General features: G+C 43.6%; 2 protein-coding genes across 5 annotated transcripts in view; one reads left to right on the top strand and one right to left on the bottom strand.

Moving 5' to 3' along the window:
- zbtb46 (zinc finger and BTB domain containing 46) overlaps positions 1-8409 on the top strand; it is a 71769-nt gene extending 63360 nt beyond the window's left edge. For 2 of the 4 annotated variants that reach the window (XM_017415117.3, XM_017415115.3), the window contains exons 6-7: positions 343-385; positions 486-1620. In XM_017415117.3, coding sequence (XP_017270606.1) covers positions 343-385; positions 486-1273 — 831 coding nt within the window. In that variant the 3' untranslated portion in view covers positions 1274-1620. Of the gene's footprint in view, positions 1-342; positions 386-485; positions 1621-3857; positions 4034-4135 lie in introns of those variants that run through there. The other 2 variants (XM_025005710.2, XM_025005709.2) reach the window with 2 other exon arrangements.
- A 1813-nt stretch (positions 8410-10222) lies between these two features.
- Positions 10223-14800, bottom strand: part of si:rp71-79p20.2 (SLC2A4 regulator) — a 37133-nt gene continuing 32555 nt past the window's right edge. The window contains exon 10 of the transcript XR_003039115.2: positions 10223-14730. The gene's annotated coding sequence lies outside the window, so the exon portion shown is untranslated. The remainder of the gene's footprint in view (positions 14731-14800) is intronic.

Raw genomic sequence — 14800 nt, 5'->3', positions numbered from 1 at the left:
TTTACGAGCATCGGGTAGCTAATGTTATTACCACTGTAGATCAACCTAACAGCTCGGTCTGCGTCCCACCAGACCACTGCGGCATCTTTAAACTGTCATCTTTTTGTGTTTATTCTCTAATCTTAAACTTGTCTTTAAATAATCATGACCTTGTTTTACATCTTTCTTTTCACTTTTCTTTGTTCGTGACCTTATCTCTGTGCATTTTGCATGAGAAGAAAGTTGCTTTCACAGCTTGTACCACCTTCCTGCCTCTTGCATGCCCAGACAACATTCCTTACAGTGTGTGTGTGTGTGTGTGTGTGAGTGTGTGAGACATAACGGGATATTTTGTGCTTACAGGAGGGCATAAAAGACAAAGGAGACCTTAAAGAGGATGACACAGGTACGAATTGAAAGTTGCAATTTCTCAATGGCTTGTGAGTTTATTCTTGTACCTCACTTTTTTTTCACATTTATTTTTGCCTCCTTTCTCACTGTTTCAGCCTTGGAAGGTGACCAGTCTCCCGATGAGAGGGATCAGATGGGAGAGGGCTTGTCAGTGCCTGTGTCAGTGTCCATGGCTGGCACAGGAACTAAGGGGCTGCTCGTAGTGGGTGAAGAGGCTGGATCAGGGGAAAGAGTCCTGCCAGAGCACGGTGCAAGCTCCTCGCAGGGGTTGGCCTGCTCCCTGTGCAAACGGCTGTTCGGCAGCCTGGAGCATCTCAGGGAACACGAGTACCACCACACCCTGTCTCTGATGGCCTTGTCCCTGGACTGGCCGAGCATGCAGGGTCCGCTCCACCAGCCCGCCCAGCCCCATCCCCAGTCCCAGTCCCAGCCGCCCTACTTCCGCCAGTCCCTATACCGCCCATTGGTAGGTGAGCCCGCGGCCGCACGCTACTTCTGCTCCCACTGCCCCGCCAGCTTCACCCTCAAATCCAACGCGGACCGACACGAGAAGACCATCCACTTCAAGAAGAAGCTGATGCAGTGTGCGTACTGCCTGAAACACTTCCGCGACCGCACAGACCTGCACAGGCACCTGTCGTCCGTACACTCCAGAGAGAGGGGTCACACCTGCCCGGCCTGTGCCAAGGCTTTTAGCACCCAGAAAAACCTGGCGACGCACGTTAAAGTGTGCTGCCAGGTGGGGCTGCTGCCAGCAGCAATACTGGGAGGCAGCACTGGAATGGAAATGTCTCAGGGTGGACTTACAGATCCACTGTGGCAGCTAACGCAGCACATGAAAGTTGACAGTTTTAACAGCAGTATTGACGTGGAAAGCCTGTGAAACTCACTTATATACCCATTTGTTCAGTTGGCAGTGATCCTTCACTTTGTGTTTAACATTCATGCCAAAAAAAAAATGCTTTGTGATGTTTTTGCACTTTTACAATCAAAAGTGTGACCCATATTTTTTACAACTTGTTGAATATTGTTAATATTATTGTGTAAGAATGACCTAATGAAAAGTGTCACCTTATTTGTTAGAAATGCACAATTGCTATGCAAAATGAATCTGACTGAAGAAACGTTTGACCCAAAGTTTATGCAATGTTTTAGGACGGTTAGGTAGTTTCGAAGAGCGTTGACTGTACCCATAACCAGGTGGATTACTTTTAACTGCAGTGCCGAATGGAGAGGCGGGCGGGGGGGGGGGGTGGGGGGGATGTCGCCCGCCTCCACCCAAAAAACNGGGGCGGGCGGGGGTGGGGGTGGGAGGGTATGTCCCCCTCTTCAACCTAAAGCACTTGTCTGGCTCTCTGTCCCCACTCACCGTTCTGACTTTTGAGTCCTTTTTTAGGCAGAAAGATCGTAATCTATGAGGCCACCCCTGCGTTGCTCTCACGAAGACGTTCAGAGTTCATACCTGTCAGGCATCGTGGCTCACAGCCCCAAACAACCACACCACCTGCAGGATCTTTGCAGCACTACGGCAAGAAAACAGAATCCAAAAAGAGTCCAAACAAGACTTTCTGCATCAGATTTTTAGCAGTGGCATGAGAGAAGTTTAGACAGAGCATAAAAATAGCAAAGAAATAATGACAAAGGAATTCTGTGCCACATGCAAGGGACACACTGAATCTTGTTTTCAGTCATCTTTCTGACATGACTTCACTCAGTCAGAGCTGTCAGATTGGCACAGATGGAGGGGATGTGCGGAACGAGACAAAGCCTGCTAAAACAATAGGCCGGTAGCAGCTCAGATGGGGGTTGGGTGGTGTCATTTTCTTTTTCTTTTTTCCTCTCTATGACCAGCTCCTCTGTCCCAGATTTGTAAGTCTTGTAGCAGCTGAGTGGGGTAGGACCTGGACAGTAATTGGTCCTTCACGGCTCCGGCCCCTCTTAACCTCTGACCCCACATCTGAAGAGGAAGCAGGGGCCGATGGGGGCAGAGGACCTTTAAACCAGATGAGCTTGGTGATGTCACGCCTGCCGAGCCATAATGGTGCGGTTGTGTGCTCGGGGCAGAAAATGGGGAATCAAGTGGGGAAAAATGTGAGAGCGTGAGGAAGGTGGTGAGGACCATGTTGATCACTGCTGATGTAAATTTAGACCCATTCCTGCCAAAATCTTTGGCTTTGAGTTTACAGCATCCGTGCAACAAAAATACAAAACCCATTTAACGACACCCATATTGTGAATACTATACCCAAAGAGCAGACATCCACCTGCTTCTACCTTTCTAGGTGCTCCAAAAAAAAAAAAAAAGAAGCTAAACTTGACTCTATTGGGAATCTCCCCGTTTGCAGATGTGTGTAAAAGTTATATATGCAAGGGAAACACCCAAATGCCAAATGCATCATAAAAATCCCATTTTCAGGTAGCCTATTCTGTCGAAACCAGCAGCTGAAACAGACCGGCAGATTGATGGATCTCAGGAACTAACGAGAAAATCTGCAGCGCTTGAAGAGAAGTAGGAAATAACGTGTCTGACTGTGGCGTGGTACTTTTGATTTTCAGTAAGTGTTGATGTAAGAACAGAAAGCTACGTGAAGCTAGATTAAATAATGTATCGCTGAAACCCATGTACTGTTCGGAGATTTGTACTTCTCTTTTTCTTTTTTTGGAAACAATCTCTGTTAGTAGATTTTATGATGTGAATAAATTGCGATTCAAAATGTAGAATTTGCTCCAGTCGTCTTCTTTTTTTTCTAATCTGTTTTCTGTACGCAAACATGTACATGCGTAGCAATATTTCACAGTCTGGATGCCTGAATCTGTTGCCCAGTTTTTGTGTCCTTTTATATATATATATATATTTTTTTGTTGACGTGTTGTCGGCTGTTTGATCAGAGCAGAAGCACTTGGAGGTAATTTCTTTGTGCCACCTTATAACTCTTCCCTGTGTGGTTTACACCCCTCCTTCACGTGCAGTCGATGTGTGCAGTGTGTGTTGTGCTTTTATACTCAGAAATCCTGTCCTGATCTTTTATATTAATATACAGTATCCTGCTTTGAGTAATTCAATGTCCTTCCCTTTGTGTAGGTGATTTGATTTTCTTGTCTGTTTGCCTTTCTGTCTGTGTTTTTTTTTTCCCTGTTCATTGTAAAGACCTTCTAGAGCAACCCAAGGCAGACTGACTGTTGTGCCATGTGTTTATAGTATCTCTATGCCTTTATTGCTTTAGTATGAAGGAAGAGCTGTTGCCAGGGCAACTGTAGCTTTGACTGGGATTGGGATGACCATGGGAATTGATGTTACATTTCTAGCCCATGCTGCTAATTAAATGCAATAACTGAAAAGAGAAGTCGTGTTCCTTTTTCTTTTTTTTTTCTTGAATGAGTTTCTTTAAAACTAATCTCTTTTTTTTTTCCTTCGTTTTCTCTCCCTCCCTCCCTTCCTCCCTCCCTCCTCCTTTCTGGCTTTGCAGTGAATGACTTCACGGTGATCCGTAAAAAGTTCAAGTGCCCCTACTGCAGTTTCTCTGCTATGCACCAGTGCATCCTTAAGAGGCACATGCGCTCCCACACAGGTGAGAGGCCCTACCCGTGCGAAATCTGTGGCAAGAAGTTCACCAGAAGGGAGCACATGAAGAGGCACACGTTGGTGAGTGCATTCTGCGTTGTGCCCCCCCCCAAGGCGCAGCACATCACACCTCTGCTTGGAGTGTAAATTAAAAATGTGAACTGGTGTGTCTCCATCCCACAGGTCCACAGCAAAGACAAGAAGTACGTGTGTAAAGTCTGCAGCCGGGTCTTCATGTCTGCAGCCAGCGTCGGAATCAAACATGGCTCCCGCCGCCACGGCGTCTGCGCCGACTGCTCTGGCCGGGGCATGGCCGCCCTGCTCGACCACAACGGGGAGGCGGGCGGGGACATCTCGCCCGAGGAGGAGGTGTACCCCGGCGACCGCTTCCACGACGACCAGGCGGAGTGCGACGGCGACGGCGAAGGGGAGGAGGAGATGATGGTGGAGGGGGACGGGGAGATCCTGGGCGAAGGGGAGGAGGACGGGGGGAAGTGGAAGGACTCAGGGATGAGCGCCGAGGCACACAGAGCACTGGACAATGAGAAGGAGGAGAGCGACTCCTCGGCCCAGGAGGGGGAGCAGCAGAACGGGAGCGAGAAGGACTTCGCCTGGATCTCTTAGAGGCTGCGGGGCTCGTGCGTGTGGCTCCATCGACCGATCTCTGAAGATCTTTAGTGATCTCTCAGGCAGATTCCTCTGCTCTCTTTACCTATTCGTCCTCCCGTGGGCAGGCCTTTCCTCTGAATGGAGATGCTGTAGGGTGTTGCACGACAATGATCATTATGAGTAACACTCAAACACACACAGACACACACACACACACAGTCAGAGACGCAAACACACACTATTCTCAAGCTTGACTGCCATAGAAAAGGAGTAATCAAGAGGAAGGGTGTCTCGTTCCCTCTTGGGCTGTATCGGTTTTTTGTTGTTTTTTTTTTTTCCCAGAGAAAGAGAGAGAGAGCGTCCCTCTGTGAATGAAGGGAGAATCTGAAATCTATTGCAAACATATGAGTGTCAGGGGACTGGGAGGCCCAGCGGCACGCTTTTGATGCAGAGTCCTACTGCCACAGACTTGCACTTTAATGACAACTGACTCCTATCAAAGTCCTGAACCCGTGGTTTACATTTTTTGATCTGATCTTTACTTACCTGAACAACTCGGTGACCGCACCTACCTTTAAGGATATACTTTATGTCCTCTTGACTGTTATCACGACATATATATATATTAAAAGAAAAAAATCACTGAATCTTTGTGCAGATTGCTGTTAATATAGCCTATGCCTTTCAGTGGGGTCCTTAATCTTTCCTGCTTCTCTTTAAGTTGGTTTCTAATGATCCATTCCAACAGATTTGACAAATGTACATACAGTTTCAAAAAAAAAGGGGAGGGGAGGGTAATGAAGGCTGTTTGAGACAGAGGGAGACAGAGAGACTAAACAAGGCTCTCGCGGCGGGTTTGAGAGTTTTAAACGTATTATTAAACAAAGTGGACATCGGTGGCTGCTTCTCTGGTCCAAAAGTGGAGCAGACGGTAGACCTGGCCGACACTAACGACACTCTCTGTCTCTCGTGCTGTCTCTGGTTCGGCGTCTCTCACACTGGAGGTTGTTATAAAAAGGACCTAAGAGCCGAGTTTCTCACTCTTGAGGAGGAACTGCCTTTGTCCTTTTTTTAAAAAAAATTTTATGTTTTTTTGTTTTGTTTTTTTAAATCGATTCTCTCTTTTTTTTTTCCTCCTCAAACATGTCGTTTCGGTTTTCTTAACACAGAATATGCAGACTCTTGTCACAGTTCAACTTTCCTTTTTTCGTGATCTAGTTTTCTCCGGTTTTGTGAGGTCTAAAGAAAAGGATGAAAATTGTGCTTGAAATCCAGAGTTTTCAGTATTTGTAGAGTATGTAATGTTGATTTGTTATTTATTGAAACAAAAAAAAAATCTGTGGATTTTATGATTTATGAGAAGTCATTCCCTCCCTTTTTTCTTTTGCCCCCCCTCCCCCCATGTGTGTGAACAGAATGGGTGTTTTAATGCAAGAATGAGTTTCTGGTGTCCCAAAAAGAAAAAAAAAATACAGTCTACACTGATTTTTTAAGATTATTTTCAAGGTTTCTGGAAAAGATGTTGACAATTCAAGTGAGGCCGATGACATGTCTTAATATTATGAATATCGGAACTATGATCATTGTTGTTGGTGTTATTATTATTATTATTAATTATTATTATTATGAAGTGCTGGATGCTAAGCTTTATTGTGTGTTTCTGTTTTTTATATTTTATATCTTGTACAAAAAAAAAAAGCTTTTATACTTTGCCTTGTTGTGGACAGCAAGCCATGGGGCTTTTATCAACCTTTTATCGTGCCAATTTACGCTTTTTGTCGTATTTGCTTTCTTCTTCTTCTTCTTCTTCTTTGTTTTGATTTTGTTTTGTTTAATTTTTTGTTTGTTTTTTTTACCAAGAGGGGAATACACGTTCACTGTCCAACTGCTCTGTTAGATATTGATTGAAATATTTATTCAGCGTATGTGTTCGCATCACTAATGTACACTAATTGATTAATGTTGAACCAAAAACAATCTAGTACTTTGTGTACATGAAGTGCTTTCGTTTCACAGTCTGTGTTTGAGGGTGGCTTTTTTTTTTTTTGGTTGTTTTTCTTTTCTTCTTTTCGCATTTATTGTTGTGGTAAACGATTTTGTCATTGGGTTGGTTTTGATTTTCGGAGCCTTTTCGTCCCAGTTTGATAAAAGTGCGCATGTTATTTTATTATCGTGAAAATGAAGGGCTGCGTGAAAGGAATGGCTAGATATAGAAGGCTGCAACCTTTAAAAATCAAGCTTTTTTTTTTTACATTTTTTTTTTTATTTTTAGTCTTGTGGCTAAAATGACACACAATCTAGCCGTACTGCAGACTAAACGCTCCTCTCAGATAAGTGTGTTGAGTCTACGCGTTGTGTTCCTTCAGACTGGTGTTTTTCTGGCGTTCATTTAGAAAAAAAAAGGGAAACCCAAGTGCTGGTCACACATATCAGGCCTATGGACTGCACTTCCCATAAACCCCAGCTAAGGAACTTTCAGCACAAGGTTGTGATTTATTTTTAATTCAATTTTTTTTGTTCTTTACATGTGGGATTTATTTATTGTGCTTTTGTTTGACCCATTTATCAAAAAAATTTTACTTTTTGGTGATAAAAAAACCCTGAAATTTTTATGAATGTTAATAATAATTCTTTAAAAAAAAAAGGGTGTGGAAGAAGCTCGTGATCGGTGACAAATCTCTGTCCTGTGGTGCTGTTACGGCCACTGAGAGACATCTGGATGTATGTGTGATTCCCCGGCCTCTTCTCGCCGCCTCTGTACTGTATGTCCTCTTCCTCATTCCGGGTTGTACTTCAGGAAAAAAAACGTCCGCCATCAACCCCTCAATATGTGCCTCAATGACATTTCACCTGCGTGCTTGTGGAGAGCGCCTGTTTTCCGAGAGATGAGTGAATACTTGTTTTCTACAGATAGAGATTATCGAGGTGATCGGATCAGAGGTGCAAAAATGTTGTCGTTCCTTTTCTTTTTCTTTTTCTTTGTTTTCGAAGACAAATCACGACGGGCGACGAGATTCTCCTTTCCACGGTCTGGCGATGACCTTTTGTGCCCTGATTCTGTGGTCTTAACTGCATGCCTGTGTTCATTTTGTCATACCAAAGCGACATCTTCGGCATCTGCACACAACTGTCCCATTCCACACAATGCAAAACTGGAACTGTTTGCTCCTCTGCAGATGAATATGGGTATCCTTGTACAAACTGCAATCCTCATTCAGCCTGTATAGCTTGACTCACACGTGAAAATCATGAAGCCATAGATATGGGTATATTATACTATATTTCAAATTTGGCGCTTTTTACTTTAGATTTTGTTCTTCTACTAAGAGTGATGTGTGTATACCTTCATATATATGAATTTATATTACTATTATATATATTATTTATTTACTCTTTCAAGTTTCAGGGGGTCTTTGATTTGTAAAAGATCGCGCTCGAAGCTTGAGTTTTGTTTATTTTTTGTTGGGAATATTGTTCAATATGATACTGACTTTATAACGATTACTATCATAATCCTGTGTTTGTAACAAAATGTGCTAAATAATCAAAAAAAAAAAAAAAAAAGGAGTCCTGTTTTTACACCTGTTTTGTTCTGGGCAGATTTAAGTGCTCTTGTGCAGGTATATATATATATATATATTATTTTATTTTATTTTGTTTTTTGGTTGACAGTACTGATCACAAAAACACTTTTACAGTCAACCATGAGCCTTCTGTTTTGATGTTGGGTCCGGCCCGCGAGTTGTCCAAGCCTCTTTTTAACTTCATGTTTAGTGGAAGATTTAGCTTGACTATTATTTGCAAAATCCAATCAGTCTCAATAAATTTTGAAATTGCTGCTGTAAAGACGTGACTGGCGTGTGCTGTCCTTCATTTTTGTTCTGTTTGGACTCTGGACAGCTGTCGTGGTTATTACTGACCACAAGAGGGTGTGAAAGACAAGTCTGAGAATGGAAATGTAGCAAGAGAGAGAAAAAAAAGTATATATATATATGTATTCAACATTTATCCTTACAATCATACAATTAGGGTAAAATAAATTCCGCCCACTTTCAGTTCTGAGGTCTTATGTATGAAAGAACATAATACAAAGAGCTACTAAGTCCTAAATTTATTCAAATTTTAACCTCACATGTGCAAAAACACAACATATTCCACCATGTCGTTATTAATTAAACGTAAAAAGCCAGACGTAAATCAGCCAGGTGCAGCTGATCAGACCCACTCGGTCAAATGATCATCAGCTTCTGTCTGGCTGCTGCTCCGGAGCAAACAGGTGTGTGTTACCACAGTGACAGGGTGGAAAGGCATCAGCAATGTCCTTCAAGAAGCACCTGTCGCTGCCCGCTGTCTGGGACGGGCAGCGAACTATCTGGAGTCCATTATTCGACGGAGAGATTACTCACAAAGAGAAAACGTTTCAAACAGCTGCCAATGCACGGAGAAATTCCAAATAAATCCAATAAGTGCTGCATCTCCGAGTCCACAGGGTTCAGTTAGCATGTTAAATAATAAGTGTTTTAATGACAGTACTGTAAGAAAAACACTCATTTGTATGGCTTTGAGAAAATCTCTTCTCCTTAAAATAAATGTCAAATTTCATCTGAATGAACCACAAGACGTCTGGAACAATGTCCTTTTGACAGATGAGACTAAAATTAAAATGTTTACCCATAATGCACAGCATCATGGTTGGCAAAAACCAAACAGTGTTGATCAGAAACTCCTCGCACCTACCTTTAAGGCACGGTGGTGGAGAGGTGATGATTTGAGCGTGCTCTGCAGCCCAAAGGACTCTGGGCTCAAATCAGAGTCTGGCAGCTGAAGCTTGACCCAGACTGGATCGTGTGAACAAGACGATGATTCCCCCAAACAGCTAACCTCCAGCGGAGCGGCTGAAACTGCAGTGGTCGAGTCAGAACTGAGACCTCAAACCCGACCGACATGCTGTGGTGGGACCCGCAAACGGACGCCTGCAAACCTAAATGAACTGAAGTACTGTTGTAAAAAAAAAAAAGAGTGGGCCAATATTCCTCCACACTGATGTCAGAGTCTGATAAAATCATACAGATGATGACTCTTGGTCTAGGTGCTAAAGGAGGTTCTACACGCTGCTGAATCGAAGGGTGCTGGTTTCTTTATTCTGGCTTCAAGTTTGTAAAAATAAACAATGAAACTGTGGTTTTGTACACTTGGGGTTTGATTTGAATAATCTTAGAAGCGAGTAGATGTCCTAAACCAACAGCCTCCACCTCAGCTGATAATTGGTGAGTAATCAGTGTTTGTTTTTAAAAGAGAAAGAATCCCGAAGCAGAGGCCTCTTTCATTCAGCTTTATTTTCTTACTGTCACATTTACATTACAAATCACATTAAAGATTCATACATGGTCATCTATCTTTTCAAGCACGAGTCAAAAGCTTGACATTCACACAAATACTCCTCGAGTGCACCACTGCTCAGAAAGTGCTTCCTCCATGTGTGTGTGTGGGGGGGTGGGGTGGGCTGACAAAGAGCAGAAGCTGGGAGCCCACAAACGGGGGAGAAAATCTTGGCCTACAGTGAAAACTCGAGGCCGACGTCACGTTTCCCTCCCGCGAAGCCCCCTCCAGCGCCGGGCGTGCCGGGCCGCGCCGGGCCGCGCTCGGGGTCCACGTGGAGGAACGACGTACGTCAGCCTCGGGTTTTTTTTTTTTTTTTTTTTTTGGACACAGAGAGGAAATCTTAACAGATAAAAACCTTCAGTGTTGTATCTTCTAACACACACGCACAACAAAAAATTAAAATAAAGGGAAAACAATGAGCAATGCTAGACATGCAAACCATCTCAAACTCAATCGGACAGTCGATCAACGGGAGAGAAGTTAAAAACAAACAAAAAAAAAAAGGTCGGGCTGTTCACGTCAGCCGGCGTGCGGCTGCGCTGGAACGCAACCGCGCGGAGAAATGGTCATCAAAGGAGAGATATGACGGAAAAAATAAACGCCTGGGCAGACAATACAAGCACAGGAGCAGAGATGTGGAGCTGCCATTGCAATGCATAACATTTGATTCTGACAGTGATCTGTTGGATTTGCTGCTGCTGCTGTTTTTTGTTTTTTTACACGCAAAACCTTAACATTCATAAAAGCAGCACATCAATTAGACATACTGAAAAAAAACATAAGAAAAAGGCTTCTTTGATGCACATTTCAAGGGTTTAGTTTAGCTTAATATACTGGGTAAAGGCTTGGGTGGAACCACAGTGAAGCTGCAGAGCAACGAGAGCGGGAAACGGAGAAGGAACCGCCGCGGTGAACAGGAAGCGCGGGAAAGAGGCTTAAAAGACAAAAAAAAGGCATGCCGTCTGTTGGAATGTGCAGGGGCAGGAAAAATTAAGATTCCCACTAGGTAACAACTTCCACGGAGAGCGAAGGTTAAAGGTCGTTCGGACTGAGGACAGCCTACAATCACGTCGGACATCCGGGACGAGAGGGAGAACCACGCAAGCTGGAAAAGAGACGCAGCGTTTGGTGGGAGCGAGGAGCCCGGCTGCCACCGGAAAGCAGGAGGGTTCTTGTTTCGCTGCAAGTCGTCATTGCACAAAGATAGTAAAGCAATACTGCATGGTTGAGTTATTCCATATGGTTCGACAGTGTGGCGACAGCCGTCTGTGGTAAGAGATCAGATACCAAACAAAGACGCACTACAGTTTCTCAACAGGTCATACAAACTAGCCAGCAACTACAAAACAACAAAAAAAAAAGATTTTTTTTTAATATGTTTTACATTCAACAAGTTGTCTTTTTCTCCCCTTTGCCTCTAAGCTACAATATACATCGAATCAGTTCACTATAGCTTCTCAATTGCTTTTAAAGATGAAAGAAAAATATATTTGAGAAAAAGTAATGTAAAAAAAAGTTTCCTTTCCGTATAACAGTTTCAAACAAACAAAAACAATATATGAAATAGCCTCACAGATCTTTAGCCTGCATTATGTACAAGAAAAAAAGCCCTGAAACGGCAAAAACCTACATCTGCGCGCCCACCACTCCATCCGTCCGTCATCCTGCAGGGTCAAACCATCACGAGCTGTGCACAAAACTAAAATGAAAACAAAAAAAAAAACCAAACACGCTGAACCCACTTTTCCTGCTTACGGCGGCCCAGACCGGAGGACCCGTCCAGTTCTGCTGACCCTGCCGGTGCTTTCCGCTGAGGACGGACAGACCTGACGGTGGGCTGTTTGAAACTCCATCAGTTCCCAAACCGAGGGCCCAAGGCCACAGGAACTAAAAGTGGTATCCAGCACTAACAACAGTATGTATACATGTAAAAAAAAAAAAAAAGGTTAAGAAGCTTTACAGATGTGTTACAGATGTGTGTGTGTATGAAATGTGTGGCTGTTTTGAAGAAAGAACGAAGAACTCCTGGCATTAAAACACTTTAAAGCATCTTCTGTTCTCGAAGCGATAACGTGTAGCTACGTGCTGTAACCGCCGTTCCCCCACCGCTGCGACGACGAGGCGGGCGTCGCCCTCGGCCCCCGGCGCTGATCCAGGGGAAGGCGAAGCGATGGGCGACTTCCTGTACCACGCGCCCAGAGCTGTCAGCACCACTGTGTTTAGCTGTTAGGGTCACTCGCCAATAATGGGGAACCCCGGAGGTCCTCGGCCCCCTGTCCCTGACACCCCCATTAATTCCGCTGGCCCGTGACCGTTCCCCTCCCACCCTCCTCCCCCCTTTAGAAACAAAAGAACCCCTCCCCCCTTTGCTTAAAAATTTGTAAATATAAAATGTTCATGTATAAAAACATGTTTCCGCGCAGCGTAGTGCAATATCATACAGTCAGTATACCTTTTCCTTTCTGCTTTCCTCTTTTTTTCTTTTTTTTTATTGGCACTTGGTGAATTTGGTGGCTGGAAGAGGCCTGCTGACCTAGCTTATCTGGAACACGGCGGAAATGAAAGCTCATAGTACGTCGGAGGCGAGGTCTGCCTCGTGTCTGTTTGGATTCATCGACTTTGTGCATCGGCTTCCACCGGAGTGGGCGAACCGTCGCCCGTATTGTGACAATACAAAAAAAGTTTTAAAAAAAAGAAGGTGTTTGTACGGCGACAGAGGTTTGAAGTCAGTCGGGGGTCGTGCTTGTCGTAGAGGGAAGTACGGGCGCTCTGTCGTACGCTGCTACTGAGATCAGGTCAGGTGAGTGTCAGGAGCACAGAGAGAGAAGAAGAAGACTGTGAGGAGGAAACAAAGACGCTCATGTACAGCACAGGTGAGAATCTCTTCAAAAAAAATACACATCTACAGTCAGGACTGCATATCGGGAAATTACAAAAAAAAAAGGTTGTTTTTTTCCACGTCTGAATGGAGGTCTTAAGGATAAACGGGAGTTCGAATTCGAGGCTCATTTGAGATTCGAGGCTATAAAAATAAAACAAAACGGACTTAACTGTGAAGTTTCTTGGAAGCAGGTAATCATGGTAAAAAAGTTGAGTCAACTCTGAGAAAGTAAATGGCGCCTACACATTTCTAAAACAAGAGAAAAAAAAACAGGTAAAACTGCCGGGGGGATCTCTACACGACTCCGACTCTCATCGTGTCATCAGATCGTCACTTCGTTGTCCATCCACGTCACTCGCGCCAGTTGTTAAGTGCTTTTCACTTTGGACATTTACAATTTGAGAACGATAACTTTTAAAGAGGGGGACAGCATTTTAATTTAAATATAATATTACTTTTTTTTTCCTTTGCCCTGTAATTCAATCAATAAAGAACAACCAATATTGCTAAACAAATACATTTGTGAAAGGGATATATTACATAATTAGGGTATTTAAGTATCTAAATACTACCAGCTATAGTTTATGTACAGCTTGTAAACTTTGGCCTCCTTTTTATGGCCTTGTTTTGCTTTTGCTAAAACAGTCTTATTCCAAAAAAAGTAAGACTCCATTTGGCGAAAGGTTTTAAATCTTTGCTACCCTCAGAGTGAGTCGGCGCACGGCTCGCCGCCACCCTTCGTGCTCTGCGCCGGCTTGATTCGATTGAGAGCGAAAGATCGCTTTAAAAATGCGTCTTATTCAAACATCTCGGGGCCCTGCGAAGTTGCAGTCTGTGTTCAGGAAGTGACGTGACGCTGAATAATAGTGATTATTACAAAACACGGTCGAGCAACTATTTAAAAAGCTGGAAAAAGGCGAATTTGTCGAGTCGAGACCGCCGGGACGCAAGACGGGTTGATTTTTAAATTTCAAAGGCCAGCCATGATTCACATACTGTGGTAAACAATTTCTTTAAGAACATTAGTTGGAAAAAAAAAAACCTTTCTGCTTCAACTTATTACTCAACGACAACCGCTAGGAGAGAAAGGAAAACTAATAAATGCTGTCATTCCTCTGATTGCACAATGCAAATGCAAGTTGATTCAGCTGCTTATTGCTGAAAATAAACTATATTCTGAAATAGATATCTGCTCTCATAGGCATACATGGGTTACAGTGATCTGTAGGGAGGGGGGGCAGGCATATATGATAAAATGGGGACATATATTTTTCATAAACTGTGTACATTTCTCGGAAATACTGTGGAACGTCAAAGGGAAACTCTTTGTACCATTTGTTATGGTTTAGTGCAGTTCTGCAAAATGCGAAACAACTCGAGCTTCTGAATGAACACAATGACAATGTTGGTTGATATTAAACAACTTGTGCTCCGAGTCGCCGTCTAGATCCAGTAAGACTGCGGGAGGCACCAAAAGCTGTTGGCTGTGAGTCAGGTTTTTTTTTTGCATTTGGTAGATTTGATGAAATCCCTCACACAGAGTGGCAATGAGAAGTAGATATGCTGCAGAGGAGATTAGCGAGCACATCCGATGGTAACCGTTGAACCTCCGAAGAAAGCGTCACGACCCACCACACAAAAAGTAGCTTACATGATGCTCTTACAATGAACAACAGAGTGTGTGAAAAAGCTTATCTGTAGTCTTCGGACGTCGCCTTGAGTCGAAGCCGGTGACAAATAAAAGAATCCGATCAGGAGGTTCACAACCTAATTTGTTTGTTTGTTTGCTTTTCCTTATTTTGCTGCGAGTGGAAAAATGTCTCAGTCTTAGAAAAAAAGTCTCCAGACCTGCATGAAGTTTTCGGTTTCTTTTGTTTACACACCAGTTTTTAGATTCTTGTTGGGTCTGGAAACAAAAAAAAGAAGAAAAAAAAAAAGAAATAAGGCAATCCCCGCGCGCCCTCTCCCTCTCCCTC

This window comes from Kryptolebias marmoratus, linkage group LG8 (genome assembly GCF_001649575.2).
Source record: "Kryptolebias marmoratus isolate JLee-2015 linkage group LG8, ASM164957v2, whole genome shotgun sequence".
NCBI classification, from domain to species: Eukaryota; Metazoa; Chordata; class Actinopteri; order Cyprinodontiformes; family Rivulidae; genus Kryptolebias; species Kryptolebias marmoratus.
Note: the sequence above shows the minus strand (reverse complement) of the source record. Positions and strands in the feature narration are given on the sequence as shown.